Source organism: Pteronotus mesoamericanus, unplaced genomic scaffold, assembly GCF_021234165.1.
Source record: "Pteronotus mesoamericanus isolate MK-2021 breed Mesoamerican mustached bat unplaced genomic scaffold, CSHL_Meso_final contig_221, whole genome shotgun sequence".
NCBI classification, from domain to species: Eukaryota; Metazoa; Chordata; class Mammalia; order Chiroptera; family Mormoopidae; genus Pteronotus; species Pteronotus mesoamericanus.
Genome location: NW_026555092.1, coordinates 12,786,503 through 12,814,006, shown reverse-complemented (window position 1 = coordinate 12,814,006; position 27,504 = coordinate 12,786,503). Strand labels below are relative to the sequence as shown.

Genomic DNA, 27,504 nt, shown 5'->3' with positions numbered 1-27,504 from the left:
GGTAACTTACAGATGCCCCAACCCAGCACCACAAAGTGGGCCTCCCACATTGGAGGAAAAGACTATTGTGACTATTACCAAGCTACTTTGATGTTCGAGGCTGGGCCTTTTATATGAACTGCTTCACCAGGTCCTAGAAAGGAGGCACAGCCCCCATTTGTTAGATGAAGAAACAGGTGGAGAGCCTTGCCCGAGGCCCAGCAGTGAGTTCATGGGGTAGACCACCGGGCAGTCAGAGGGTTGCAATCTACCCCCCCGCCCCCAGTGCAGTGCTCCCGCACTTTCCACGGCCTCACCTCCCCGGGGCCTCCGGGCGGCTGCAGGGAGGGCACCGGGGGACAGCAAGCAGGGAGTGTGGGTCGGCGGGCTGGAGATTACAGCGAACGCACCTTTATGTCCATGAACCCCTCTCTGTCAGGATCTTTATGCATTAGACCTGGAGCCCTACCGTTACTCGGGGGTGAACCTGACAGGGTTCCGGATCCTCAACGTGGACAACCCACATGTCTCCGCCATCGTGGAGAAGTGGTCCATGGAGCGGCTGCAGGCAGCTCCCCGAGCAGAGTCCGGCCTGTTGGACGGAGTGATGATGGTATGGCAGCGGGGTGGGCGCCCCCTTTCCTTCCCCCCTTCCTTCCTTCCTCCCTTCTCTTCTTCCGTCCTCCCTTCTCGCCTTCCTTCCTTCCTTCCACCCTTCCTTCCTCCTTCCCATCTCTCCTTCTTTACTCTTTCCATCCTTCTCTCCCCCCTCCCTTTCTCTTTCTTCCCTCCCACACCCTCTTTCTCATGACCTGCTGTGTGTCAGCTGGACCTTATGCGGGAGGCCAGGACAGAAAGGCAGATATAGTCCATCCCAGGGTTGGGAATACAGGCAGACAAACAGCTGGTTACAGAGAGCTGGGGTAAGGACCAGTGGATCCTGGGCTTGGAGGACCCTTGGCCAGGACCAGCAGAGGCTGGGGAGGCAGGAAGGGGACAGTGTGGGTGGGGCCCAGACAACAGCAGGGTGGAGGGATCGGGTGGGGGGGCTGCCAGGAGGCCTGAGCTGCAGAGGGTGGGAGTTGGGTGCCTGCGGAGCCGCAGAGCCAACCCACGCCTGGCCTCTCACCATGGACAGGGTCACTTCTAGGGCTTCATGGCCTTTCCCTGACCAGGACTCCATGTGTCCGTGGTCGGGGAGGGGTGGGGACAGGGCAGGGTGGGCATAGACCTCTTGGGAGCGGTTCTCAGGCAGGCCCTGGGTGTTCCCCTCCAGACTGACGCAGCCTTACTGTACGACGCCGTCCACATCGTGTCCGTGTGCTACCAGAGGGCGCCCCAGATGACCGTGAACTCCCTACAATGCCACCGGCATAAGGCTTGGCGCTTTGGTGGCCGCTTCATGAATTTCATCAAGGAGGTAAGTGCTCCCCACGCCCCCAACCAAGGCCATCTCCCTGGGGGTGGTCAGTGCTGCACAGCAGCTGAGGGCCCAGGTTTGGGAGTCAGATTCCATTTTCAATCCACATGAACTTGGGCCAGTTGCCTCACATCTCTGAGCCTCAGTTTCCTTGGGTGAAAACAGGTGTGTTAAGGCCGATCTTACCAATCTTATAGGGTAATTGAAAGGCTAAGTCCTTGGCACATAGTAGGCATTCAGTGGGTGGTCAGCATTATCAGCAGGACACAGCATGGGCTTAAAGTACACCAGATGAGGGTCTCCGCCTCCTGTTGTGTGACCTTGGGCAAACTCAAGAACCTTGCTGAGCCTTGGTTGTCTCGTTTGTACAATGCGGCATGAAGCGCTCCAACCTCATGGAGATGCTGTGAAGATGAAAGGGGACCACATGGAAAATGCTTAGTGCAGCACAGAAGGTAGAGGAGGCTCAGTAAATAACAGTCAGCCCCACAAACTCCTCCTTACATCATGGGCCCACTGAGCAACTTCCCAAGCCCGGGTCTCTGCCAGCGCCTAGCTCTCCTGGCACCATGGCAACTGTGGAGAAAGCTCATCTGTGGAGCTGATTCCATGGGACCAGAGAGCAGAAACCTGTCCTGCTGCTGAGAAGGTGGCCATGGAAACACACCAGGCCTACTTTTAATTTCCAAGGACTCTCCAGAACCGCTGTCCTTGTAAACTATGGATGGCAGTTTATTGCTCCCATTTTACAGATGGAGGAAGCTAAAGTCTGGGCTCTGTGACTTTGGCTGAGATGACTGACCCTTTGATCTTCAGTTTCCTCAGTATATCATGACGATGGTATGTGTGCCTGCCTCAAAGGGTTGTTGGGAAGACAGTGGAAAACCATGCACCAAGCACCTAGCCCAGGGCTGGGCCCAGTCAAATCCCAGTAAATGGTGGATGAAGAAGGTTCATGGGGATGAGATCTGGGCAGGGAGATTCTGGGTCAGAGAGAGTGACCCTGTCAGGGCAACACCAGCTGCACTTAGGGGAAGCTGTCCAGGAGGGCTCCATATAGACAGTCTCTTTGTAGCCATCGCTGTGGGCCTGAAAGGAAGCCAGCTGCCGTGGGAGTTCGTATATTCAATAGAGTGCGGGCCTGCCGGGTGCTGGCAGCGAGCTAAAGCAGGAGAGCCCCTGTGCTCACTGAGCTCATCGATTGGGCAGAGGTCAGTGAAGTCACCACATTAGTGAGGGTCTCCAGCACCAAAAGGAAGGCAGTGCTCCAAGAGTAAATAATAAAGGAAGCCACCGCCTTCTACTCAGTGGACAGGGCGGCTTTCCCGGAGATCCCTCACTCGCTCGCTGTTGCTGCTTGGGATGAGGGCCGTGACAGCTCCTCCTGCACTTTAGAATGACACCAGCAGGAATATGGACGAGGCACGGCCTTGAGAGTTTGATACAGGTGCCTTTGGCGTCTCTCTCTCCCTCTCCCCAGCTGTGTGGCTTTAGGCAAGTTCTTGGACATCCCCCATGTCAGTTTCACCACCAGGCAAATGCCATCTCATAGTCGCTGTGAGGGAGCCATTAAGTCCTTGGCCCCAGTTCCCTCACTCCTGGAAGGGATGCTGGTATCAGTTGTTCTGGTACAAGAGGACCATGATGGTCCCTTCTCATTGACCCCCTCAAAACTTCAGAGGAAGTTCGATTGCCCACTGCCCTGAACAAGGCCTGGTTGGCCCGCGTGATCATTGGCTTATTCTCAGAGTCTACGAGGCCTGACTCCTACCTCCCATACTTCCTTCCTTGGCAAGCCTACCGCAAGGTAGCCGGAGGCCATGTGAGGGTCTGGTGACTCGGGCCACAACCCTGGAACCCTCAGGACACAGACAAGAGTAGCTTTGAAGATAACTATTTTGGGGCTACGTGACCTTAGACAAGTTACTGAACCTCTCTGTGCCCCACGTCCTCCTCTGTACAGTAGCAATAATACCAGGGTTGTTACAGGATTAAGTAAGTTATGGTGGGTATGAAACCAGGACACCGCCTGGCACAGAGCAAGTCCCAAGCAGATCAACTGCGATTATTATTGTTTCTGTCATCATGACTGTCATGCCTATGGCTTCTTGTTCTGTCTTGGGTTTTTAGCGAAAGAAGATCATAGTTTCAGGAACCTCTATTCTGTTTGTTTACCTCTCACCCCTCGGAATGCTTGAGGCCCCGTGGTAAGGCCCACATGAGGGCAGAATCCTCACTGTCCACACCGTAGAAGAGGGGGCTCCCTTCTCTCCAGAGGCTGGTAGGCCCGTGCCGGTGTGCCTGGCCCCCGCCCAGTGAACGGCCCCACCACTCACACACTTAGAGACCCCTTTCAGAAATATCTTTGTCTTACCTTAAGGCAGCGATTTTCAACCTTTTTTAATCTCATGGCACACGTAAGTTCATTACTAAAATTATGCGGAATACCAAAAAATATATTTTTTGCCAACCTCACAGAAAAAAAGAACAGGTATAATTTTGATTTATTCGCACTGGATGCCTATTGTGTTGCTTGTTGTCATTTTTTCATTTGACAATCTAAGGGAAAAGAGGTCAGTGCCCCTGACTTAATAGTCAGGTATTGCATGTTTTAAAAATTCCTGCAGCACGCTAGTGTGCCGCGGCACAGTGGCTGGAAATCTCTGCCCTAGGGTGTGGAGACCGAGGCCTAGAGCAGCCGCGTGGCTGGCCCACAGTCCCACAGCTGGCCAGCGATGGGCCCCAGGTGCCCTGCGGGAGCCCAACACCGTCTTCCCTCAGACCATTCCCAAGCTGCCCGTCTCTCCTTCTGACTGCATGACAGTAAATCATTTTAAAGACTTGGCATTTCCGAGAGGAGCTGGAAAATGCCAGGCCGGAGTTCAGAGCGTGTGAAGCATCTTTCATTTAGTGAGTCCTAAGCCTCAGCTGGAAGGGGCGGGAGGGCCGGGAAATGTCACGGGGAGGAGCCGCCAGTGGCTCCCTGCCCTGGCCCTGGCCCTACCCACCGCCCACAGGCAGGCAGTGCACCTGCTGGCATTTAATTCCTCTGTAGTTGACAAGGAGGAAGGCTCCCCTCAAGAGTACAGGATTGAAGGCACCTGCTGTGATTTCCCTTGGGGACCAGGGGATAGCCTGAGGGTGTGGGAGCCCACAGACCGAGAGAGGGGCAGATGGACAGGGGAGCCAGCCTGAGAGAAGCTGAGCCTGCCCTTGGGATCAGAAGCAGTGGTCTTCCCCTTCTCTGATGTATAGGTCTTCCCCGAGCTCCACAGATCTCCCCATTCGACTTGGAAGCAATGACCCCGTGCTCTTCGGCTTTGCCCCTGCAGAGAGGGCATTGGCGCCACCATTGCTTGGGGCCTGCACAGCTCAGTCCCTGTTTGAGCCTCAGTGCCCGTGACTTTAAAATGGGGCGATGGTGACACCCACCTGGCAGGGTTGTGGTGAGAACTGAGGGAGCTCAGGCAGAGATGAGTCCCCTGTGACACGGTTTCCACTGAGGCCTCAGGCCTTGGCCCGTGTGAGCCCCTCCCCCCTCAGCCGAGGGCCAGCCCTAATCCAATGGAGGAGCTGGAAGGAAGCAACAAGGGGAAAGAGTAATATATAACACTTGGTGAGGACTGTGTGTAGTGTGTATAGTAGTCCCCCCTTATCTGCAGGGGATACTTTCTGCCACCTTCCTCAGTGGGTGCCTGAAACCGCACACAGTATTGGATCATATATATACATATATATATACACACACACACACACATATATATATACACACACCCATATATGTATGTATGTATGTAGGTTTATCCTATACATACCTACCTATGATAGTTTAATTTATAAATTAGACAATGTCATGGTAGATTTGTTCTTAGCATAGATCTTAGCAGCCTCAGCATACAATTTTTTTCCTTATTAAGTCAAGAACTTTCACCATTTCACTTAAAGGAAGCACTTGACAATTTCTCTTTGACATATGCGAGTGGCCAGCATCACTACTCTTGCCCTTTGAGGTCAGTATTAAGTGAAACAAGAGATGCTTGAACACAAGCACTGCCACACCTTGACAGTCGCTCTGATAACCCAGGCCACTACTAAGTGACTAACGGGTGGGGCGTGTATACAGCGTGAATATGCTGAAGAAAGGGAGGATTTCATCGTGCTACCCTGGGTGGCATGCCATTTGAAACCTATAAATTGTCTATTTCTGGAATTTTTAATGTAATATGTAAGGACCACAGGCAACGGAAACCGTGGAGAGCAAACCGCAGGTAAAGGGGTACTACATCGTGTCAGGCACTGTGCTCAGCACTTACACACCCACTTGAACGCAATCTGAGGGGAATAGGTAATTTTCCCCTCCCTGAAGCTCAGAGAGGTTCGATTCCTTGTGCAAAGCGCTGGGTTAGTATACCCATTCGCCCACCTAGGCGCTTAGGAAGACCTTCCAGTGCCTTAGGGCTGCTCACAGGCTTATAGATTCCCAAGAGTTTTAGTTTGGGATCAACAGATACGCCTCCATGGGTCTGGATCTGTGAACTCATGAACTTGTGTGTGAAAGTATGAGTGTAAGCAGGGGTACAGGAGACATTCAACCAGGGAGAGACTGGGAGCCTTTCTCAGAACCTGTAAGGGACCATGGCCCCAGCGTGGTGAGCTCAGTGCTGCCGCACACAGACTCTGACAGTCAGACCCCTCCCCTGCTGTTCTGGGCCCTCAGGCCAGCGAGCCATGACCGTACGAGCCCCGAGATTGTCTGCCTCTCTGAACTCCCAGTCCGCCTCTGTTCCCAAGGACTCCAGATGGTTTGGCTGGTTCCATCCCCAGACACAGAGAGCCACCCATCCCGGGCTTTTACCCATGTGCTTACTGCACCCTAACCCCAAGAAGGAGGGAAAGGAAGGAGAGGAGGAAACCAACCCAGCCTGAAGGGCGGGGCCCCAGAGCGCTGGCTCCAGCTTGGTTCTTCCTCTTTTCTGCTCTGTGAGCTTGAGGGGCCCTCCAGGCCTGCTGCTTCCTCATCTGTAAAATGGTACTCACCTGCCAGGATAGCTGCGGAGGTCCCATGGCGTGTGCAGCACGAAGTACCGTGCAGAACTGACTCTCTCGGCCCACCAGAGGTACCCTCTGGAACAGAGTCTGCAAACGTTTCTTGCAAAGGGCCAGATTGTAAATATTTTAGGCTTCGCAGGCCAGACGGTCTCTGTTATAACTATTCAGCTCCAAAATTGTAGCAAAAACAACTGCCAAAGACAATAGGTAAACACGTGGACATGGCTGTGAGCTACGAAACTGTTTATAAAAACAGGCATTGGGCAAGTAGTTTGCCAACCTCTGATCTGTATAAAAGATGGAGCTTTTCTCAGTTGGAGTCCTGAACCTTCTCTGAACCTCTGTCCGCCTGTCTCTGTGTTAATGATGCTCATGAAAATCTACCATTTTATTCAGGGCTCCGGTTCTACCAGGCACCACTCTGAGTATTTTACCTCATTTCACCCTCATCCTATGTTGGTGAGATGTGTACTATTATTGGTTTCATCTTATAGATGAAGAAACTGAGTCAGGAGTGCAGTGAAATTCCCAAAGTCACACAGCTAATTGCGGTTGACCCCATTCTGATGCCACAGGGCTGGGGCTGAGGGTGGAAGGCCAACCCCCTTTGGCTCCCCTAGCTCTCTGGGGACCACTCCCAGCGTTTGGTCTTCCAGCCAGGGGCCAACTTGGCCCCTTGGCTTTTCTGCCTCTCAGCAGGTCTCGCCTGCCCTGCTCCACCCGCCTGCCTCCCTGCCCCTCTCTGGGGATCTGACACGGGCTTCCCCTGCTCGTGGCTTCGAGGCAGGGCCTCATTTGAGCGCGTCTGAGATCGATGTTGTACACGAGAAGGTGCAAATGTAAAGCTGGCTAAAGAGCATAATAGAATTTATGGAAATCGCTGGCTCGCACCACAGCCCGAGCAATGATGGAGGTGATTATTAATTAATCATGGTCTTGGGGGAACAGTATCAGTGCAAGGAGTAATTAAAATGAAGCATTGTACAGTTGTACCGAATGATGATTTATGAGCCCGAGGAATTGCCGCTCTGCCCTCTCCTCTCCGGCAGGCTCAATGGGAAGGATTAACTGGACGGATTGTTTTCAACAAAACCAGTGGCTTACGGACCGATTTCGATCTGGACATCATCAGCCTGAAGGAGGACGGCCTGGAGAAGGTGCGTGGGCTCAGGAGCAGGAGGGGGGTGAGACCTAGTGCAGCCGGCTCGATGCCGCCTGGGGTGTGGCCTGTGCCTTGACCCTTAGAGAACACAAAGCCCTGGTAAGACGAGGGGTGCATAACCCAGTGGCCTGGCCATGACAGACACCCAAACCGTTGGACCGCAGGCCATGAGGGATGTTTGAAGTGGGAAAAGTAATAGAAGGCTCATGGGGCAGACAAACTGTCCCTTAAGTCTCTTCAGTGCTGTCACGGGACAGAGGGACAGACATGTCCTTGGGTAAGAGAAACTTTCTAAGGACCAGGGGTGCCTGCCTGAGGAGTAGTGAGCTCACTGTCACTGGAGGCATTTAAGCAAAAAATCAGACAAAGTAATTGCTTGCCTGGCACGCTGGAGGTGACTCACTCTTGCAGAGAGGTTGAAGCGTGTGGTTTCTGAACTGCTAAGGCCTTTATGATTTCAGGGAGTTTGGACAGGAAAGCAGGCCCCCTGGGGCCTGGGGACCCCCATCTGACTACCATAGCAATGTCTTTAATGGGCCCCATTCTGACCCCTGGGGACCTTCAGCATCTTCTGGCAGGATCAGGCCGCTGGACTGAGAAGGGCAATTTATCATTAGCCCCCAATTCTCAGTGTTACCTGGGACCTCAGGGCCAGGAGCTCAGCCACACTCTCCTTCCACAGCAGGCCGGTCCCTGGTAGCCACCTCTTGGACTCTGGGAGTGCATAAAATGTGGGAGCACAGGTCAGGAAGTGCAGGGGCCAGCTTGGGTGGCTGTGGGCCTTCAGGAGCCCTTGATTCCTCTTCCCCCTGCGCTTCCTGGTCCAGGCCTCTTCCTTAGGCTCTGTTGACACTCCCACCGGCTTTGTACCTCCACCCCTGAGCCTTCCATCCATTTGAGTGTACACACAGGTGAAGCTTCCCAACACACAGCTCTCCCCTGCTCTGAAACTGCCCACATCTCCCGAGTGCTGAGTCAGTAAGCATCAGCCCCTCTGCCAGCCTTTAAGTTTCTCCAAGAAGCCCCAACCTTCCTCTCTAGGCCTAGTCTCCACTGTCCCCTGCACCATCCCCACGGTCCAGCCACAGGCCCTTCTCTTGCACCCCGGGGCCCTTTCCCCATGCGATCCATCGCCCTGGTGGCAGGAATGGCCCCTGTCTCCTTGGTTCATCCCCTCTTACACTGATGTGGCTCTGCCTGGGTTGCACCTTGTGGTCAAGGTTATTCCCTTCATTCCTGAGTTTCCCAGAGATTCATGGGACCACTGCAGTGGGGAAGGGTGGCCAGGGAAACTTCACCATAACTCCGCAACTCTCTGATGCCAAATATAGCTTTAGCACCTTCAGGACAGGCGCTGTGGCTTCTACTCCTAAAATCTTCAAAGCCAGTTGATCCAGCCCTATCCACAATAGATGAGTTCTCATTAAGCAGCCTTCCGGCTTCTGTTTAAACTCCCTCAGTGCCAGGGAGCTGCCTTCCTCGGGCAGCACTATTGCGATACAATATTCACTCAAGTAGCTGCCTCATCTCTGCTCTCTCAGCTGTCCATCTCTGAGAATAGCCTGAAATTTTAAGGAGAGTAATTAAATGGCTCCCCTGCCACCACTTCCCACTCTTGTGCCTGTGGCAGGCATCTGTAAGCGGTCATCAGAGCACTCTCTTCCACTGAGTCCACCCGCAGCATCCTTCTCTGAGCAATTGGCACAAATTGACCACAGCTACTACTCTACTGTATCTGGACTAAGCTCGGCCTGCAGAAGTCCCCCTCAGAGGCTCCTGATCACAGCCACCCCAGTTCTGGTCCTAACTGTCCTCAGTCCTAACTATCTCATGTGCCCTTGGCACCTGGAGTCAAACAGAGCTTGCAATTGGAGCTCAACAGGTGCTTGCTGTTCACTTGGCCTCTAGGCAGATGTTTGTTGAGTACCTTCTGCACCCAGGCAGGCTGCTAGGGACCCTCCTGCTGAGCTCGGCCCACTTGAGAGAAAAGCGTCTTTCAAGCTGTCTCCTTGTCTTCTCTCCTCTTGCCCTAGGAGGTCTGCAAAGACAGAGATCCTGCCTGGAGAGAGTACTGAGTCCCCAAATAGAGCCACTCTGCCTCTCATACCATCACTTTTGTTTGCTAAGCTGGGTCATTGCGGATCCAGCCAGCTCCAGTTGGTGGCTTTGGGAGGATTAAGGCAGAATTTCCCAAGCATAATTACATGTCTCTCTGCTATCTGCCTTGCACAGCTCTCTTAATGGGATGTTTGCACTCAGCCTCTCTGTTTAATTGATTAAGTTTCCTGAGGAACCCCCAACTGGGCCAAGGACACCATGGGCATGCTGCACCCGTCCTTGAGAAAGAGGAGCTGAGACTGGGGCAGGGCTAGGCAGAGTTGGATCCAAAAGGACCTTTAAGAGGCCCAGGGCTTTAGAATGATTTGTAAACTTGATCGTCCCTTGCCTCCCTGCAGCCTGAGGCCTGATAGCAACAAGGCCACTGTGGGGACAGAGATTAAGCAGCCTTACCCAGGGTGTCTGCTAATTTTAGAAGTAAAACCATAAGGTAAACTGCCTGCAAACCCAGCAGCATCCAAGGCTTCCATCAAGGGTCATCCGCTCTGTTCTACCATCCTCAAAACAGCTACAAAGGCCAGCCTCCTGCCTGTGTGTAACACATCTCAGTGTCCGTTTACCCATTCTACAGATGCTTAGGGAACACCTTCCTGGCTCCGGGCCCTGTCCCCAGAGCAGCCACTGGGGCTGAGACCCGGCGGGTGAGCAGTGAGCGGCCTGGGTCTTCCTCTGGAGGTGGCAGGCCCACCAGCCTCAGAGTAACTCTGTCCCTGGGGAGGACCTGACCCTGCCCCGGACCCAGGACCCCCTGATTTCCTCACGGCATTTGCTCCACCCCAGGATAGTTTCCACTGGGCTCCCTTTATGTTCACCTCTCCCTCTGCATTTCCCTCTGCAGCTGTGAAGGGTTTACCACCAAGGGGGATGTGTCAGACTTGTAGGCGACCGCCCACCTCGGGGGTCTCCTCCTGGAAGGAGGGAGGCAGCAGGACCGTCAGAAAGATCAGCTCCAAACATGGTAGCCATGACAGTGGCGGTCATGAAGAATGGGATGAAGACGACAGGCTTGCTGATGTGGAAACAGGGTGGAGAGCCTGAGGACTCAGCACCCTGTTCTCTGTCTGTCTGTCCATCCAGGTTGGGGTGTGGAGTCCTGCCGAGGGGCTCAACATCACAGAGGTCACCAAAGGCCGGGGCCCTAACGTCACCGACTCTCTGACAAACAGGTCACTCATCGTCACCACAGTGCTGGTAAGAGCCTGCAGCCTCGCAGGGACTGTCTGACGTTGCGGGGGGGGCGGGGGGCTGGCCATCAGGGTTGGAGAGGCCCTCTGTTGCCCTACCCAGCAGCGATGGGTGCCTCTTAGGAAGGCGCTGGGAGGCTGGAAGTGGGGGGAGGTGGAGCTACAAGAAGATGGGCACATGGAGATTGCTCAAAACAGCCCTGAAAGCCCTGGCCAGGTAGCTCAGTTGGTTAGAACATCATCCTCATACACCAAGGTTGTGGATCCAATCCCCGGTCAGGTCACATACAAGAATCAGCCAATGAATGCATCAATAAGTGGGACCACAAATCAATTTCTCCCTGTCTCTGTCTCTCTCTTCTTCTCTCGCTAAAATCAATAATAAAAAAATTTTTAATAAACAGCCCTCCAACAGAGAGCATTGGAGTACAGCAACTCTGCTCAGGGCCACAGGCCAGAGGCCTCCTCCCAAAGCCTGAGTACTCGGTCCTCATGCCTGCCTGAGACCTGCGTGGCCAGTCCCTTCTGCAGGGGCCTCTGTGTTTGCATCTCACCCCCACCCACTCCCTGAGCCCGGAAGTCTGAGTAGGAACCATGATGATAGGGAAGGAAGGAGGGTTGACCTGACCTCAGAACCAGGACTCAGGGTCTCCTTCTTCTACCTCAGAGAAAAGGCCCTTCTCACTGGTTCCCCCAGCTGGGTGGGTGCTCTGGCCACACCTGGAGAGCCTATCAGGTGCTGGGAGGCCACACACATGCCACACTTCAAAATGTCCCATCCTGAGAGCCCTTGGCAACAGTCACTCTACCTGCCGTCCTCCCTTCCCAGGACTGACTAGTGCCACTTCCTTCTGACCATTTCCACCCAAGGAGTGGCATTTGGGGTGTCCTAGGGTCTCTGCACTTTGGAGCTCAGGGTGGGCAGGATGCAGTCAGGCTGCTGCCCTCCTTTGAGTGGCCAGTGCTGTGCCCACTCCATGCATACCCGCCCCTCTTGGCAAGCCTCCAGGGTGACCAGGGGCTCAGCCCCACCCTCGTAGAGACACAGTTGTGCTCTTGGGAGCCCACGCTGGGCCATGGTGCAGGGAGGTAGCCTGGTCACAGCCTGGTGGATTCTGACCAAAGAGCCTTTGAGGACAATTCTGGCCCTGGTCAGCTTCCCTTTATAATAAAACATAATGTTTACAAGGACCAGGTGGTAAGATCATTCTCTACAAAAACAAACAAATAAACAAAAAAAGAGCTCTGTTTGGAGTGCTTGGATAAAGTAAGGCTGTCACAGCATGGAACCTGGGGGCAGGCCTGGGCACCCCATACCAGGTGGGTCCTTCCACAGGGCTCACACAAGGCGGGCCCCACTCGTCTCCCACCAGAGGCAGCTCAGCCCACGAGAGGTGGCTCAGCCCACGAGAGGCAGCTCCACGCCCTGTGTCCTCCTTCCAGTGTGAGTCACCAGCAATGTGCTCAGTACCTGGGCGGTGGAGCAGGAAGGGATGGAAACTCCATTCCCCCAGGAACCCGGAAGAACAGCAGACACCAGGGCCACCATTGGCTTCTAGGGAGCAACTGCGGACTGTGGGTATCAGCCCCAGTCTCCAGGGTTATGATTGAGAGGCTTCCCATTAAAGATGACAGAGGCTGAATGGGGGTCCTGGACATTCTGCTGAGCCAGTGAGAGGACTGCCCACCACCACTGCCAATTTGGGGTGAGATACCCCCTGGCATTGTCTCCTGACTGCCATACATCTTGCCCGCCTTTATTGATTGACTTTTTGTTAACAAAAAAATATATGAAAATCAGACCGTTAAAACCAGCAAGTCCAAAGATCTCATTAGGAACAGGGAAAAAAACTGTAAAAAAAAAAAAAGATTAAAAAGAGCAAAGGGATTAGAGTGAGGACTGATGAGCAATTAAAGGAATATTGATGTGGATAAAAATAGAAAAAGATGAAAGGAGAGTTGAAAGAGAACAAAACAAAAAGGTTAAAAGGAAAATAATAAAGAGAATAATGAAAAGGAACGCTAACAAGAAAGATGAAAAATTAAATAATTAACAGCTTCGGCTAGACCAGGTTAAAAAAAAAAATGTAAAACCAGAATGTCAGAAAGCAAAAGGATAAAAGTGTGACAAAGCTGAAATATAAAAGGGTAAAAATAAAATAATAAAAAGTGGTAAAAGATTAAAAGCAGAGCTACATAAAATGTGAGCTATCAATAAATAAAGCACTTTTTACAAGGCAAGACTTAAAAAGGTAAAACTAGTATGCTTTAAGAGATGGGGAGGGGAGTTGGTGGAATGAGCAAAGATGATTCAGCCACAAAACAATATTCTAACAGTGAGAGGTGAGCTAAAGATAATGTACCAAAACGATGCAAAGTACACCTTGAAAGACCCCAGGGTTAACTTTTATTAAAATGGCAGCAGCCTGATTTCAAGGGCATAAGACCCTTCTGCAAAGGCACAGAGGATTTTTCTACACCAGCAGACAAAGAATCCAGAAGATACTCCCCTGTCCTTCTCGGAGTTTCTTGGTCAATGCTGGAAGCTTCTTGCAGAGCTACCTGCTTGTACTCAGTTGCTCAGCAGAGGTCCCTCCCACCTGCAGCACCCGAGGGGGCTCCCAGCTACCCAGGGGACGTGGGAGGAGAGGAGCCCCTCTTGGCCTACAGCCTGGACACAGCTGCATCTGTCCCGCTGCCCCTCACCCAGGCAAACATGAGCCCCAAAGCTCTTCGGGACATACAGTGTGAGCAGGACACTGGGGCAAGACTGTCTGATGATGTTAAGAGCACAGAACTCTGGGTTTGAACCCTTGCTTTACTACTGTTCACTAGCCACATACCTGGAAAATTGTTTAACCATTCTGTACCTTGGTTTCCCATCTGAAAAAGAGGGATTTTAATAATTATACCTACTTTATAGAGTTGAGAGGAATAATGATCAGTAAATATAAATGGTGCAGAGTGCATGCTAAGTGATTGCTGTCATTGTTATTAATTCATATCATTATTGATTACAAATCCAGTCCCCAGGGAGCACAGGATTACTCCAACACGCAGAATGACAGTTCTAGAGAAAACCTCTCAAGTTCAAGTAAAACCCTGAACTTCACTGAAGACTGACCCCTGACCATGGTCACAGAGGTTATCTCTAGCACAGGGTGCATATAAACTTCGAACTTGCATTTTAATGCCTTTCAGGCCCAGCAGGCATTCCCTAACTCAGTGCAGACCCCACCATTCTTTATTGTTTGCATGTGGATGCCTCTTCTGTAATTGTTTCCTAACTGGCTCCTGAAAGCATTGGGGCTTGTGACCTCATGAGGCCTTCATAGCTCTAGTCTCCTGCCTCAGTATAAAACTCCAGATCCCAACCACCTCCTCATCCCCGGCCTTGGCAACCTCTGAGCTCCTGGCCCTGACATCATGGTTATTCCTGACCCCAGCCCCGTTGCCTTGACCTCACATGGCTACTGATGCAGACGTCCTTCCTCAAGTCTGCTGAGAGATGCCACTCCCACACAAGGGCTGGCCCGGGGCCGCCTGAAGACCTAGAGCTGGTCCAGACCTTCCAGAGAGTGCACCAGAAAGTCTCAGCACAGTCTGTGTGTCCCCTCGGCCTGAGTGCTCCCAGGCTGGAGCTCTTGGGGACAGCTGCACCAGTTGTGGGCAGAAGCCCAGCCCCAGCTGCTGTGGCTGAAAACCAGCCCTGTGCTTTGGCAGCCTGAAAACAGGGCCAGCACCCACTGCTGAGAGCACTTGTGGTGGCGGAGGGGAGGGCACTGCCCTTCTGGAAGTGTGTTGTCAGGGCAACGCTTCGAGTGACAGGCAGGTACAAGGCATTAGTACAGGAAGATCTAACTGCTTTGGTTCTGGTGAACACGGCTAGCCCCAGACCCCTGGAATCTGGATGTGGCAGAGAGCAGCATCTCTCTGCAGGCTACCTACAAACCTACCTCCCCCTTATCCTGAGGCCCAGAATTAGTTGCTAGGGGCACCTTATCCTGGACACAGATGGACAGAGCCCTGACGCCATCCTCTCTGGCCCCTCCTTGTCGCAAGCAGTCTTCCTCATTCCTGAGGCTAAAACAGCTGCGGCAGGAGCCGGGGAGCTTGCCCTCCCGCCCTCTCTCTGCCCGGCTCCTGCAACTACTCTGGTTCTGCTCTTCCATGAGCTCATGAAAAATTCATCCGCCCAAACCTCAGCTCACACACCGAGAAAACACGCCCGACTCATTCCTGGGGGCCCTGCTTTTGAAGGTTCAGTGTTCTTTTGGCTGCTGAAGTGAGCAGTGGTGTCAGCATGCATGTGGGCATGTGTGTGTATGTGCATGTGTGTCTGCACGTGTGGGACTGCTATGCACAGGTGTATGAATACACACCAACAGGTGTATTTGCACCATGTGCATGTCATGACCCACACAGACTCAAGGGCCAGACAGGTGGACCCCTGGCATTCAGCAGCAGGCAGGGAAAAGTTAAAGAACGCTGGGATGCAGAACCCTCCCAGGCCAAGGAGCACTCTAGGCCCCACCTGCTGGAAGGGCAGAGCACCTAATACTCCGTCCTGGTTTTAACTGGCAGAAGCTAAGGCCTTGGATCCAGGGTTCTTGGCCTCTTTGTCCTAGCAGGGCTAGGCAGACAGAACATTCGAGAATGTGGTGTATTCGTGCCAGTGGCATTGTGTGCACACGTGCAGGGATATGGTATGCATCTGTGCATGGGTATTTCCTAAGTCAGAAAGGGAGGTGGAGACACGGCTGTTAGGTAGCTAACCCCTGGATCCTTCCCCCAAAGACCTCCTCTTCCGACTCCACAGGTCCCGTTGCTGTGAGAAGCTTAGCACAGGGCCTGGCTCTCACCTTGGTGTAAGTGATCGGAGCGAAACTAGACGAAGGGCCCTGGCGACGAAAAGTCAGAAAAGGTTATTTCTCTGGACCTCTGTTTCCTGTGACTTGTTGAAGAGAAATATTACCCCTGTTCCGTCAGCTGTTCTCCCAGAGCAATAGGAGAGCGTGAAGTTTTGAAATTGAGGGCACCTTCACCGAGCAATCGATTAGCAGCCGAGAGAGCTTGTGAATTGGCTGTCTGGACATTTCCAGTAATAAATTGTGAAATAGTCCATGAATAAGTAGTTGGCGGAGTTCAGAATTACCCCCTAGGAAATGTTGCAGGTCTGGAGACACATTACTAAGGCGAGCACCATTTTAATGCTCTGGGCTTTGGCTGTTAAATATGTATGCCATCCGCAAAGCACTTCTCGAAATTAATGGCATTTTACAGCTGCTCCGAAGGCAGCGTATTTATATGGAGATGTATAGATTCGGGGGCTGTGGTGGCTTCACGAATGAAGTGCTAATTTTAGAGGATAGGGCCAGGGAGCGGTGAGCAGAGAGGCTCAGGAAGTGAGCTACCTCAGGGGCCTTTCCCCAAATGGCTTTCTGCTGCCGGCCATGATTTTTAACCTTTGGTGACAGCAGGCATGGTCTCTAGGTTGGAAAGGTCACTGTGGTCACAGGCCACCCAGTACACAGAAAGAAGATAACAATTACATTAATAAATTTTATAATATTGGCAACTTACACTTGCCAGACACCATTTTAAGTGCATTCCATAATTTGACTCATTTAATGCTCACAACAACTCTGCACAGTAGGTTCTATTATTATCCCCATTTTACAGAAGGAGGTACATTGTGCCCAGGAATCTAGGTGTGATTGGTAATTCCCCTTGGAAAAATGGTACCTTCTCCCCAATTATTTTCTTGAGCCAGCGTTAGGGCCACCAGGTGCAGTGGGCAACACCTTGTTCGCTGCACAAGAGCATCTGACCAAGAGGATGAGTTGGAACTTATCCCTACACAGTCCTTGCTCGCCAGGCCCCATGCCAGGGTTCTAGGCAGCACCTTCCTGGAGCCAAGTTAGCACAAAGGAGGCATGGGCACTAGCCAAAGTCCCCTTTCCTCTGGGTAGCCCCGGCACCTTCTCCGGCCCCACCTGGATTCTGTCCTCCAATCCTATGATCTGCCTACTTGGTTGGAGCGTGGGGATAGGAAGCACTGAGGTTTAGCATGGAGTCCAGCCAAAGGACCCAGCTTTCCACCCAATTAAACTGAGAAGTGGTTTTCTCAGAATCCCTGGAGAGACAGGAACCTCTTGGGGATTCAGACACTCCCCAGCTCTTTCTCCAAAGCATCCCAAAGGACCGTTGAAAATCTGAAGTAAATCAGTCATTGGCTGGGATGGGATTTTGAAAGGCAGAGTTGCTGGGATCCAGGGTCAGAGAATCTGGCCCGCCTGTAGCAGCAGGAGCCTGGCAAGAGGCTGCTGATGGGTTTCTGCACCCGAGGACCTCTGCTGAGGGCCTTCGCCCGAGCCTTTCACTGCTCACCATGTTGCAGAGGCCCACAGCTGAGAGAATGATGAGATCCCTGCATAATCATGCCTTCTTGTGGGTTTGTGTTCATGAGATTTCCCACACACGTGCATTCTGCCAGTGAATGAATGGTTTTCACCTGTCAGCTGAGGGCTTGAGGCCTTCCGACACGTTGGGGTGTAAGGTGGCTTGGGGAAGACTGAGGCCCAGAGAGAGGCTGAAAGATTGGAACCGAGTCCCATCAAACTGTAGTTCAACCCTTGTGCAAACTTGGGCAACTTACTGACCTTCCCTGAGCCTTAGTTCCCTTATCTATCAAATGGGGATAGTGTTACCTACCTTGGAAGCTTGTAAAGCTTAAATCAAACAGCCTGTGAGAAAGCGTTGAAGTCTGTGCCTGGTGTATAGCAAGAAGCCAATAAAGGTTGAGTTTGCTAAGTGTGCGGCTCATTTACCACAGACTCAGGATGGAGATTTATAAGTGACGCTGGGCAGATGGGACCATCAGAAACGTAGACTTACACGTAGACCTGAATTCTGAGACAATGCTATGGGCCTGGATTCTGCCATGTGAGGCTCCACAGTTCCTCACCCTGTGTCTCTCAGACTGAATGACATCAATAGCTACTTTTCACTGTTTTTCCTGCTCCTTCTTCCAGTTATTCTCTGCAGAGTTGCCAGGGGTTTGTTTCTAAATGAAAAAATCAGCTGTGCCCTGTTCAAAACCCTTCACTGACTCCCCATCACCTGGGAGGGAGGGAGCCTGACACGGGACAGCTGTCACCTATGCTACTTCCAAGGACCCTTGCCCACCAGGCAGAGACACCTTGCGACTCAGGGCCTCTGAAACAATGAGGTGGGTTAAGAGCTTATGCTCAGGGCTTCACCAACCTGAGTTCAGATCCTTTCTCTAGAGGACCAGTGAGCTCACACAAGTCACTTATCCTCGGGAGTTTGCTTTCTGCACCTATAAAATGGGATTATGAGTACCTACCCCTAGACGGTTGACATTAAGGTTAAATGAGGCTTTATCAGCTACTGCCTCTCGAGCCCTCATGCTCTGCTGGGCCCTGTGCTAGGCCCTCCACTGACACCGTCTCATTGCTGATTTCCTAGTGCCTGGCATGTCAACATACAAGTGCCGGCTATCGTGGTTATCAGAAATCACTCCCCTAGCAGATCCTAATGCTGGAGACGGAGATCCTTGAGAATAGAGCGGTATCAGGGAGCATGTAGATCTAATCTTTTAAATAGGAGTCGGGAGGGACGTCAGGGAAGATACTCGAGGATGGCCTTCTGCAGCAGTGTGCTCAAACGGGAGCCAACATCAGGCCCCCCCAGAGGGCTTCTTACAACGCAGATTGCTGGCCCCTCCCCGGGGTGTCTGGTTCCGTGGTCTGGGCGGGGCCTGAGACGGTGTGATTCTGAGAAGTTCCCAGGTAATGATGATGCTGCCCATGTGGGAGCCACACTTTGAGAACCACTGGCCTGTGCTGATCGTGCAGCAGACAGAGCATGGGATTCAGAACCGTGTTGAGTTCAAATCCCTATTCCACTGCTTCCTAGCTCTGTGGCCACTGAGCAATTAAATGCCTCCTGAGCCCCTACATCTTGCCAGGGATACCAGTAGGTGGCCACCTGGGAGGCACAAAGTCAGCTCTCAGGAAATGTGCTTTTCCTCCCAGATTTAGCAGGCCATCCAGCTAAGCCACCCAAAGGATTTTTTTAAAACACAGAGCAGAGGTTCCAGCCCAAGCTCTGCAGCCCCAACTGGCTTTCCCCCTCCCACTCAGCCTTCATCAGCTCCTCTCCTGTCTGCCCTGCAGGAGGAGCCCTTTGTCATGTTCCGGAAGTCTGATAGGACCTTGTTTGGGAATGACCGGTTCGAGGGCTACTGCATCGACCTGCTCAAGGAACTGGCCCACATCCTGGGCTTCTCCTATGAGATCCGGCTGGTGGAGGATGGCAAGTACGGGGCACAGGACGACAAGGGCCAGTGGAATGGCATGATCAAGGAACTCATCGACCACGTAAGTGGGGCCAAGGACACCGCCCCCCAACCAAAGGCTTGGCCAAGTCCTGTGTGCACATCAGGGTGGGGCATCCTGGCGAGAGCCCTAGGGGCAAGAGAGTTGTAGTCAAAGGCTATGACCTGAGGGGTGAGGGGTCCAGAAACTCCCTCTGGCCTGGCTTGTTCATGCTCCCAACTCCCAGATACTCCCTTTCATGTAAGCACACGCCCCTGGCCCCCATCCACCTCAGAGCTGTTCCCACCACTTTGATGAGGTGGCTGTGTAGACACAGTGCCTTCTGCTCCTTTAAGAAGCCCAGCCATGTGGATGAGCTGGCAATGCAAAACACTTCACCAAACCCTGGGACACCAAGACAGATCTATCACTGTCTTGAGTACCTTTGGGTCCAATGGGTGGATGGGTGGTCCAAGGAGCCAAGGACCGAGATGAAGGGATGGGCAAGGCTCCACTGGGAGGTACCAGAGAGACAGATTCATACTCAGTCTCAGATGGAAGAGAACCCAGGGAGCAAGGAACAGAGGCAACAGACAGAGCTTTTGAGAGATGGTGCAAGTGGTGGGAGGGTCCTGGGATTTGTGGGACACTGGGAGAAGACGAGGAAACTCCAGACTAGGGACACCACAGTAGGGGGAGTCACGAGGCTCTGGGTTCAAGTCCCGTTCCCTCATCCATTGGCTACGTAAGTGGACAGGTCACTGGACCTCTACAAGCAGCTTCCTCCTCTTTCAGTGGGTGTAATTCCTCCCTCCTTGTAGGATTGTTGTGATACTGGGCATGGCGAACTAGGTGCAGGGCCCGGCCCACAGCCAGCCCTCAGTAAAAGGGAGGCTTGTAAGATGCAGTGAGCCCACACATCACCATGGATAGGAGCCCAGGCTGTGGATCGCTGGGCCAAAGTTTAAGTCCTGGCTAATAAATGAGCAACCAGGTGAGTTCATCAACCTTACCAAGCCTCAATTTCTTTACTTCTAAAATGGAGCAATTAGCAACTACCATAGCTCCTACACTTGTCGTAGGAATAAATGAGGCACCATTTGTACAGGCTCACCTGGCACACACATTACCTGCCTTCCAGTTCAGGGACCTCAACTTCCCAGAAGCATTTTCTATCAAAGACCTGCTTGGGAAGGCAAGAACCTGACCTGTACTGGACCCCTTATATTCCTTCTCTCCTTTACCCTGACAACAACTCAGTGAGGTAGATGCTCTTGCTACCACCCCTTGAACAGACAAGGAAGCTGAGGCAGACAGAGACGAAGGCCCCACTAGTCACCCAACTTTGGAGGCTCTCAGCCTCTGAAACCCTGTGCTCTGACCTCTGCGAAGAGCCAGGGCAGAAGAAGGCTCATGCCGTAGATCTCTGCACCCTGAGAAGTGCCCACGAAAGCCATTATTCTCACTTCCCCTGATGGTGGGCCCCATCAGGGTCTTCTGTTAGTATTCCTGCCCCTGTTTGGAGGGGCTGCTGCCCAGGGGCCTTGGAGATTGGAATGGGAAGGAGGCTGGGCCTCAGTGCATGAAGGCTCAGCAGAGTTACTGTCATTTCCTGGGCCCCAGGAAATCAGGCTCCAGGGGAGAGCTGACAAGAGAAGCTAATGGGAGAGAACACGAACTCAGCTGGGCTTGGTTCCCATTCTGCCACTTATCAGCTATGTGCTCCTCGACAAGTTTCTTAACTTCTCTGTGCTTCGGTTTCCTCATCTGTAAAACGGGAGCAATAATAAATAATAGAACCTCCCCATAAGGCTGTTGTGAGCGCTAAATTCACATGAGCATTACGAGAAGTCAGCACCATGTCAGCACTTGCTCTTACTATTTTTATTTTTATCATTACGGCTATTCCTCTGAGGGTGGGGAGGGGGCTTCAGGAGGTCCCATTATCTCCCTGAGCTCATTTCCTAACTCAATGAGAGTAATGATACCTGCACTGCGTTCTTCCCAGCTGGTTGTGCGGCTCCTCAGAGACAACTGATAGGGTAGCAGCTCCTAGGTTGTGGAATTCAATATAAATGGGAGGGAGTGGTGTTGTCACCTGTATTAATAATAACTGTAATTATTATGGAAATTAGTCAGCAGGCCCCAGACACATCTCCATTTATCGGTTTCCCTATGTGCTTGTGAGTGGGACTCTGCAACGTGGAGCCCCCAGTAGGTTCGAGCCTGTCGTCTGCCAAGGCAAGCTGGGCTGGGGAGGAAGAGGGGATCACATGGAGAGGGGAAGCCGCAGGCGGAAGTGAGCAGGGCAGATGCTGGTCTTGTCACCACAGCACCTCTGGCGGTCAGAGAGCTCTGAAGGGCCCTTTGCAAGGAGGTGGGTCAGGAAAACCCAGCAGCAGCTAGACCTTCCTAAGTGGACCCTCAGCTGGGGGAAAGGGGAGGCCTCATCCATGCAGCCCAGTCTCCATTGAGGCCACATTGATGGGACGTGCAGGTGACCTTGTTAAACCAGAGCCCCCACAATTGATGAGCCTATTAATCCTAGCTTGGTGCCAATTTTAATATCATCATAACCATTTATTAGTGTCGTCAGATAATTAGTCTTCTCACTAGCTCATAGAAAGTGTGGTAAAGGCACAGCAATGTTATTACTTTCCTATTAGGGATCTGAACGTAGACGTAAAAATGATGAATGCTAACTTTGCGATGATCTGCCCCCAGAGGCCCATTTGGAGGCCTGGGGTGGAGCCTCTGACCAGCAGGAGTTAAAAAGTCCTTCCCTGACACTCTCTGCTCAACTCTGTCCCATGCCACAGGGCCCTACGAGGAGCTGGAGTTGTGGAGGGAGATGGGGTGCATGGAGGGTGCACCCCCTCCTGCTGATACACTCCCCTTCCTCCAAGTCACCTCCAGCTATGGGAGCAACAAACACGATTAGGCAGACCAGTGCTTTCTCCATCCATCACCTTATCTCTCAAATCGTCACTGTCCCCATTTCTACTGCCTGCTCTCTCTCATGTCCCCTCTCTTGAAAGTCTCCCACTCACATCCATGCCTTTAAATTTCTTCCATGTATTTTAATGACTTTAGAAGCCAACAGAAGCCAAATTTTGGGTGTAGCGCAGCTTAGCTGACAGTGGGAAAGCTTTTCAACCCCTTTGGCCTCTACTTGCACATCTGCGAAATGGGAAATATTTTTTTAAAAACCTTCTTCCTAGGGTTCATGGGAAGATTTAATGAGATATGGCACAAAAGTGGTTACCTAAGTACCTGGCATTCAGTAAATGCACAGCACATGGGAGCGGGCCTCCTCATCAGTGTTCACTCCAAGGGCAGAGATGGGACGTGTCTGAGTATGTATTTGGGTGAACGTGATAGCAGTGGGAGCCCTGGCCTCTCAGCCACGGACATTCTGGTGGGCCACAGTGATCCAGGATTTAGACCGTGCCCTTCTGGATCCAGACAGGAACTGCCTCACATTGATCAGACTCCCAGGGAACTGAGGCATACACCAAGGCATCACCCCCTTGCTTTACTTTGGGCATTGGCCTTTCCCAACACTTGACATCCAGAGCTTCTGTCCTCAGACCAGGAGACCAGGATCCTGCTAGGGAGTGTAGAGGCAGAGCCCCAAGCATAGAGAGCTTGAAGCCACGAGGAAAGGCCTGGCATGGGTCTGCGCACATACAGAGTCGGTGTGGATGAATGTTGAATTAGCACATGGACTTGCACACCTTCCCCAGAGACATGTGGAGTCTTGACTATTGAGTTCCCTACCCAAAATGTGTGAGGGGAGGGTCTGGTGTCAAGGCCATGACCCTATCACCCATTATGTCTCCCACCTTCAAATCAGGAACCAGACCTGAGTTCTGGCCTGCACACATTGGTGTTAGGAGGGTTCTCAAATCCCTATCTGTATGGCCAGGAAAGGCTCTGCCAAGCCACCTCCTTCAGGCTGGGCCAATGAACTTCAAAGTAAGGCATGCTGGGAGCTCACCTGGGACAGGTCAGAATCCTGGATGAGACAGGGCAATTGATGACAGGGGATATGGATGGACTGCAAAGGTGGACTCTTGTCAGGGCAGCCAGGTGGGCCAGAGCTCTGGGGAGAGAATAAGGAGCAGGGAAGTGAAGCGGGAGGGAGAGGAAGCTGATACAAGGATATGAGGATGCATTACTGAGCCATCGCCACTGAATATGACTAATGGCTTGATCCACAAGTCTGTGCCCCAGAAAAGCCTCACAAAGTATGTCTCCAGACCAACTCTTAGAGTGAAAAGAGAAGGAAGGACGGGTTTATTAACTGACTCCTGACTTCTGTGCATTTCTGGGCGTGGCATGGGGGGCATGAGACTCAATCAGGACCCTACAGCAGTGTCTCTGGGAAAGCATGGAGGCAAGAGGTTCCCAGGGGGCAGGAGGTGAGATGCTGTCAGCTTGTACCCGTGTGAGGCTCTGTTCCAAGCACCCATGGCATGCCAGACCTGGAGAGCAACTAGAGATGTGGGAGCAACCAATGGAAAACACTGACACTCCTGCCAGGACTCCTGAATCGGCCATCCTCCCAGGCTTGGGAAGGACACAGGCTTCATTTCTCACTGTCAGGCGTCCTACGGCTCAGGAGGCCTGTGCGTAAAGCACAGGTACATGACCCCTCAGTCAATACTTAGGAGTTTTCTAGCACCTGTACCCATCTTTTAGATATATGGGCTGTTGGCCGAGGTCGTCAGTGGCCACAGTGCTGAGTTAAGCATAGTGGCTGGTTGGTGGGTCATCAGCAGCTACCACTTGTGACTCAGTGTACCCCACTCCTGAGAACTGCAGTGTGGCAGGCCATGCGGGGGTGCTTGTTGGGTGAGCTCCTCTAAACCTCCAGTGTTCCCATTGATCAAGCGATTCAATTTATTAAGTTAAATTTATTGAGTTAGGCCTCGTGCTAGTTGCTGTGGCTACAGAGGTGAACAAATAGGCAGGATCCCGCCCCTGAGCCTCAGGATCTGACACTCTAGTGTAGGAAATAGACAATAATCTATGAACATATGAATACATACAACTCTTCAGCCAGGGTAATGTAAATGTTCTGAGACAGGGACATGGCCAGGTAAGAGAAGCACAAGCATCATTCCTCATTGTCAAAAAGTGAGGCTGCCATCAGCCCAGGAAACTAGCATGTGAATCACAGGTGTTTGGAGTTGACCGGTTCATTGACACTCATAAACTTCCTAGCAACCATCTCCCCTCTACCCAGCCTGTGTGGGTTACTGAGGCTGTTGGCTGTCAGATTAATGTCCAAGGCCTTTCAATGGGCACTGTGTTTTCTTAAGGTTGGAGGCTGTGGGGGGTCATCATCAGACACTGTCTGTGACTTGCTCAGCCCCCTTATAATCTGCCACGTGCTTAGACATGCTAGTGGGATGTCTCATCTAAACTAGCAATGTCCCCATTCATTCAGTCCCAAAATCTCTCCTGCACTGTGCTAGGCAAGGGGCATACAACAGTGAAAAGATAAAGGCTCAGGCCCTACTTGTATGAGCTTATGGTCCAGTAGCAGAGAAAGATTGGAGAACCATCTAATGCCTCTAAAATCACAACTGTGGTTGAGTGCTAGGGGCCAAAATACCTGGTGCTGTAAGAGTAATCACCAGGGAGACCTGATTTTATCTGAGGATTTTGACTGTAGAACTAATATTTGAGCTGAGATCTGAAGAAGTAGCCATTAACTAGACAGAGTTTGAGGGAGACGTTCCAGGTAGAGAAAAGTGCACGTGCAAAGGCCCTGAGGTGAGAGAAAGCACAGACTGGAGGGCTGAAAGAAGCCAGTAGGAAGAGAACAAATGGGAACATGATACAGGTGAGGCTGGAGAGGCAGGCGGGGCTGGATCTGCACCTCCCAACACAGCAGCCACAAGCTGCATGGGGTTATTTCCATTTAAATTTACATTAATTAAAATTAATTTTTAAAATTGATTAAAATTATTTAACTTAAAATTAATTAAAGTATAAATTCATTTTCTCCGTTACACAAGCCACCTGTCAAGTTCTTGATAGCCACGTGTGACTAGTTACCCTATTTATTGAACAGCACAGCTCTGGAACGTCCCCATCATTGCAGAAAATTGGATTGAACAGCACTAAGTCATGAATGGCTCAAGGAACCCATAATAAGAATTTCTTATCCCAAGGGCAGAAGGAAGTCTTGACATATATTAAGCGGCATTGGGAATGGGGAAAGATTCTAGCTGGAGAAATACCACTTTGGGGAAAAGAATGGAAGGTGAATCCCATGGATACCATATATCTGAGATGTGGGCAGAGAACCAACAGACAGAGCTCCGGGGCCTAGTCCCGCATGTGTGGCTGGAGTGGGACTGGTTTTCCTGGGTGGCTATGGAAGCAGAAGCGAAGGGATCTGGAGAGAAGCAGAGGCAAATCGGCGTGTTCCTGCAGCCATAGGGCTCCCAAAGCCCACCAGACAATTTGAAGCATATGCTAAGTAGGCCCAGTGACAGTCATGGTCAGGAGCCAGAGTCAAGTTCAGGTGTCTGGAAATGTAACCTAGGCTCAGGACAGGACAGGGTGGGCCCAGTCACAAATCCTGCCCATCAGAATGGCACAGACACTGGGGAGGGGCCAACAGTGGGCAGGAGAGGGAGCTCCATGCATCCTGCCCAGGGTCTAAGTGGCAGGTGTAAAGTGTATGAGTTTCTGAGGTCACAATAAATGACCACAAACCAGGTGGCTTAAAACAACAGAAATTCTCTCTCAAAAATCTCTCTCTCAGCCATGGAGGCCAGAAATCAGAAACCAAGGTGTCAGCAGGTTTGGTTCCTTTTGGAGACTGAAGGAAAATCTGTTCTATGCCTCTCTCCTAGTATCTGGTGTGGCCAGCAATCTGTGGAATTCCTTGGATTATGGCTGCAGCACTAGAAACTCTGCCTCAGTTGTCATGTGGCAGAGTCATCTTCTCTGTCCTCTTCTATCAGAACATCAATCATTGGATTTAGGGCCCTCCCTAATCCAGCATGACTGCATCTTAACTTGATTACTTCTGCAAAGACCCAATTTCCAAATAAGGTTCCACTCACAGATACCGGGAATTAGAACTTGAAACTATTTGTTGGGAGGATGGGCACAATTCAACCTACCACATGTGGTTTGTATGGTAAAAGGTTGGGCTTTGAGGTCATGGTAAACCAAGTCCAAGCATTGACTCAGCCACTCACCAGCTTGAACAAACCTCGTAGCCTGATTGAGCCACAGTACCACCATCTGGAATGTGATGATAACATTTACTGCCTCATGGGACTGCGGGGAGGATCACATAAGGCAATATATGTAGCACACTTCATGATGCTTGGTGTATAAGGAGCATCTATGAATAACAACAGTACTTACTCTTCTTAGTCTGTATTAGGTCACAGACTGAGCAAGCAGATGCCCTGGAGGATCCCAAACAAGAGGCAGAGCGCAGAGGAGGGCAAACTGGTGGAGACCATACTTGGGAATCCAAGTAGGCAGGTGCCAACAGGGACAGGAGACACAGGTAGCAAGCTGGGGCTCAGGGAACAGAGCTGAGTTCCTGAGGAGGACCCCTGTCCTCAGAGAAGACTAACCAGTGATAATTTGTCAGAATTGGGACCATGGTCACAAGTCTGTTCTTAGAATCTGGTAGGAGGTTTCCCAAGTTTCAGTCTGGGATACAAACCTAGGGCCCAACCAGCAGCCAAGATGTCTGGATGCTTAGGGCCAAAATATGGAGCTGTAGCTAGTTAAGTTACTCTTGCCTTCAGTTCTGGTTTCTGGGGATTTGATAGAGCAGGAGGGGTACCTAGTGGCCTCATTCAAGGATAGAGGGGAGTATGAGAATCTGGAGACAAGTAGATCCTGACAGATTCTTGGTAAGTGGAAAGTGCTTATGGGGATGAAGTATGTATGGAAATTTCTTGGGGAAGCGGGAGGGGTCAACAAATCCCCTTAAGACCAATGAATGTGTTGGACAAGTCAGAGGTTTGATGGTTATTCAAGGGTGTGATTACTGTAAATATGAGAGCAAAGACCTTGGACCTTCTCTAAGCCTTACTTTCCCCCCACGAAAAAATTTGGGGTGGAATCGATGTTCCTGAATTTCTCTCATCCAGGTCTGACAGCCTATGATTTTATGAATCATCCTCAAAGAAAATTTGTGCAAATGGGAGGAACCTGCCAAGATTGGGCCTTTCGTTCTGAGTAATGAACTAAAACGGCAAA

The 27,504-nt window shown here is 51.6% G+C and overlaps 1 protein-coding gene across 2 annotated transcripts in view; it reads left to right on the top strand.

The window, feature by feature from the left end:
- The window catches only part of GRIK3 (glutamate ionotropic receptor kainate type subunit 3), a 210,623-nt gene that overhangs the window by 158,971 nt on the left and 24,148 nt on the right, over window positions 1-27,504 (top strand). For both annotated transcript variants that reach the window (XM_054571562.1, XM_054571563.1), the window contains exons 6-10: window positions 419-592; window positions 1,256-1,399; window positions 7,498-7,605; window positions 10,806-10,919; window positions 19,114-19,317. In XM_054571562.1, coding sequence (XP_054427537.1) covers window positions 419-592; window positions 1,256-1,399; window positions 7,498-7,605; window positions 10,806-10,919; window positions 19,114-19,317 — 744 coding nt within the window. The remainder of the gene's footprint in view (window positions 1-418; window positions 593-1,255; window positions 1,400-7,497; window positions 7,606-10,805; window positions 10,920-19,113; window positions 19,318-27,504) is intronic.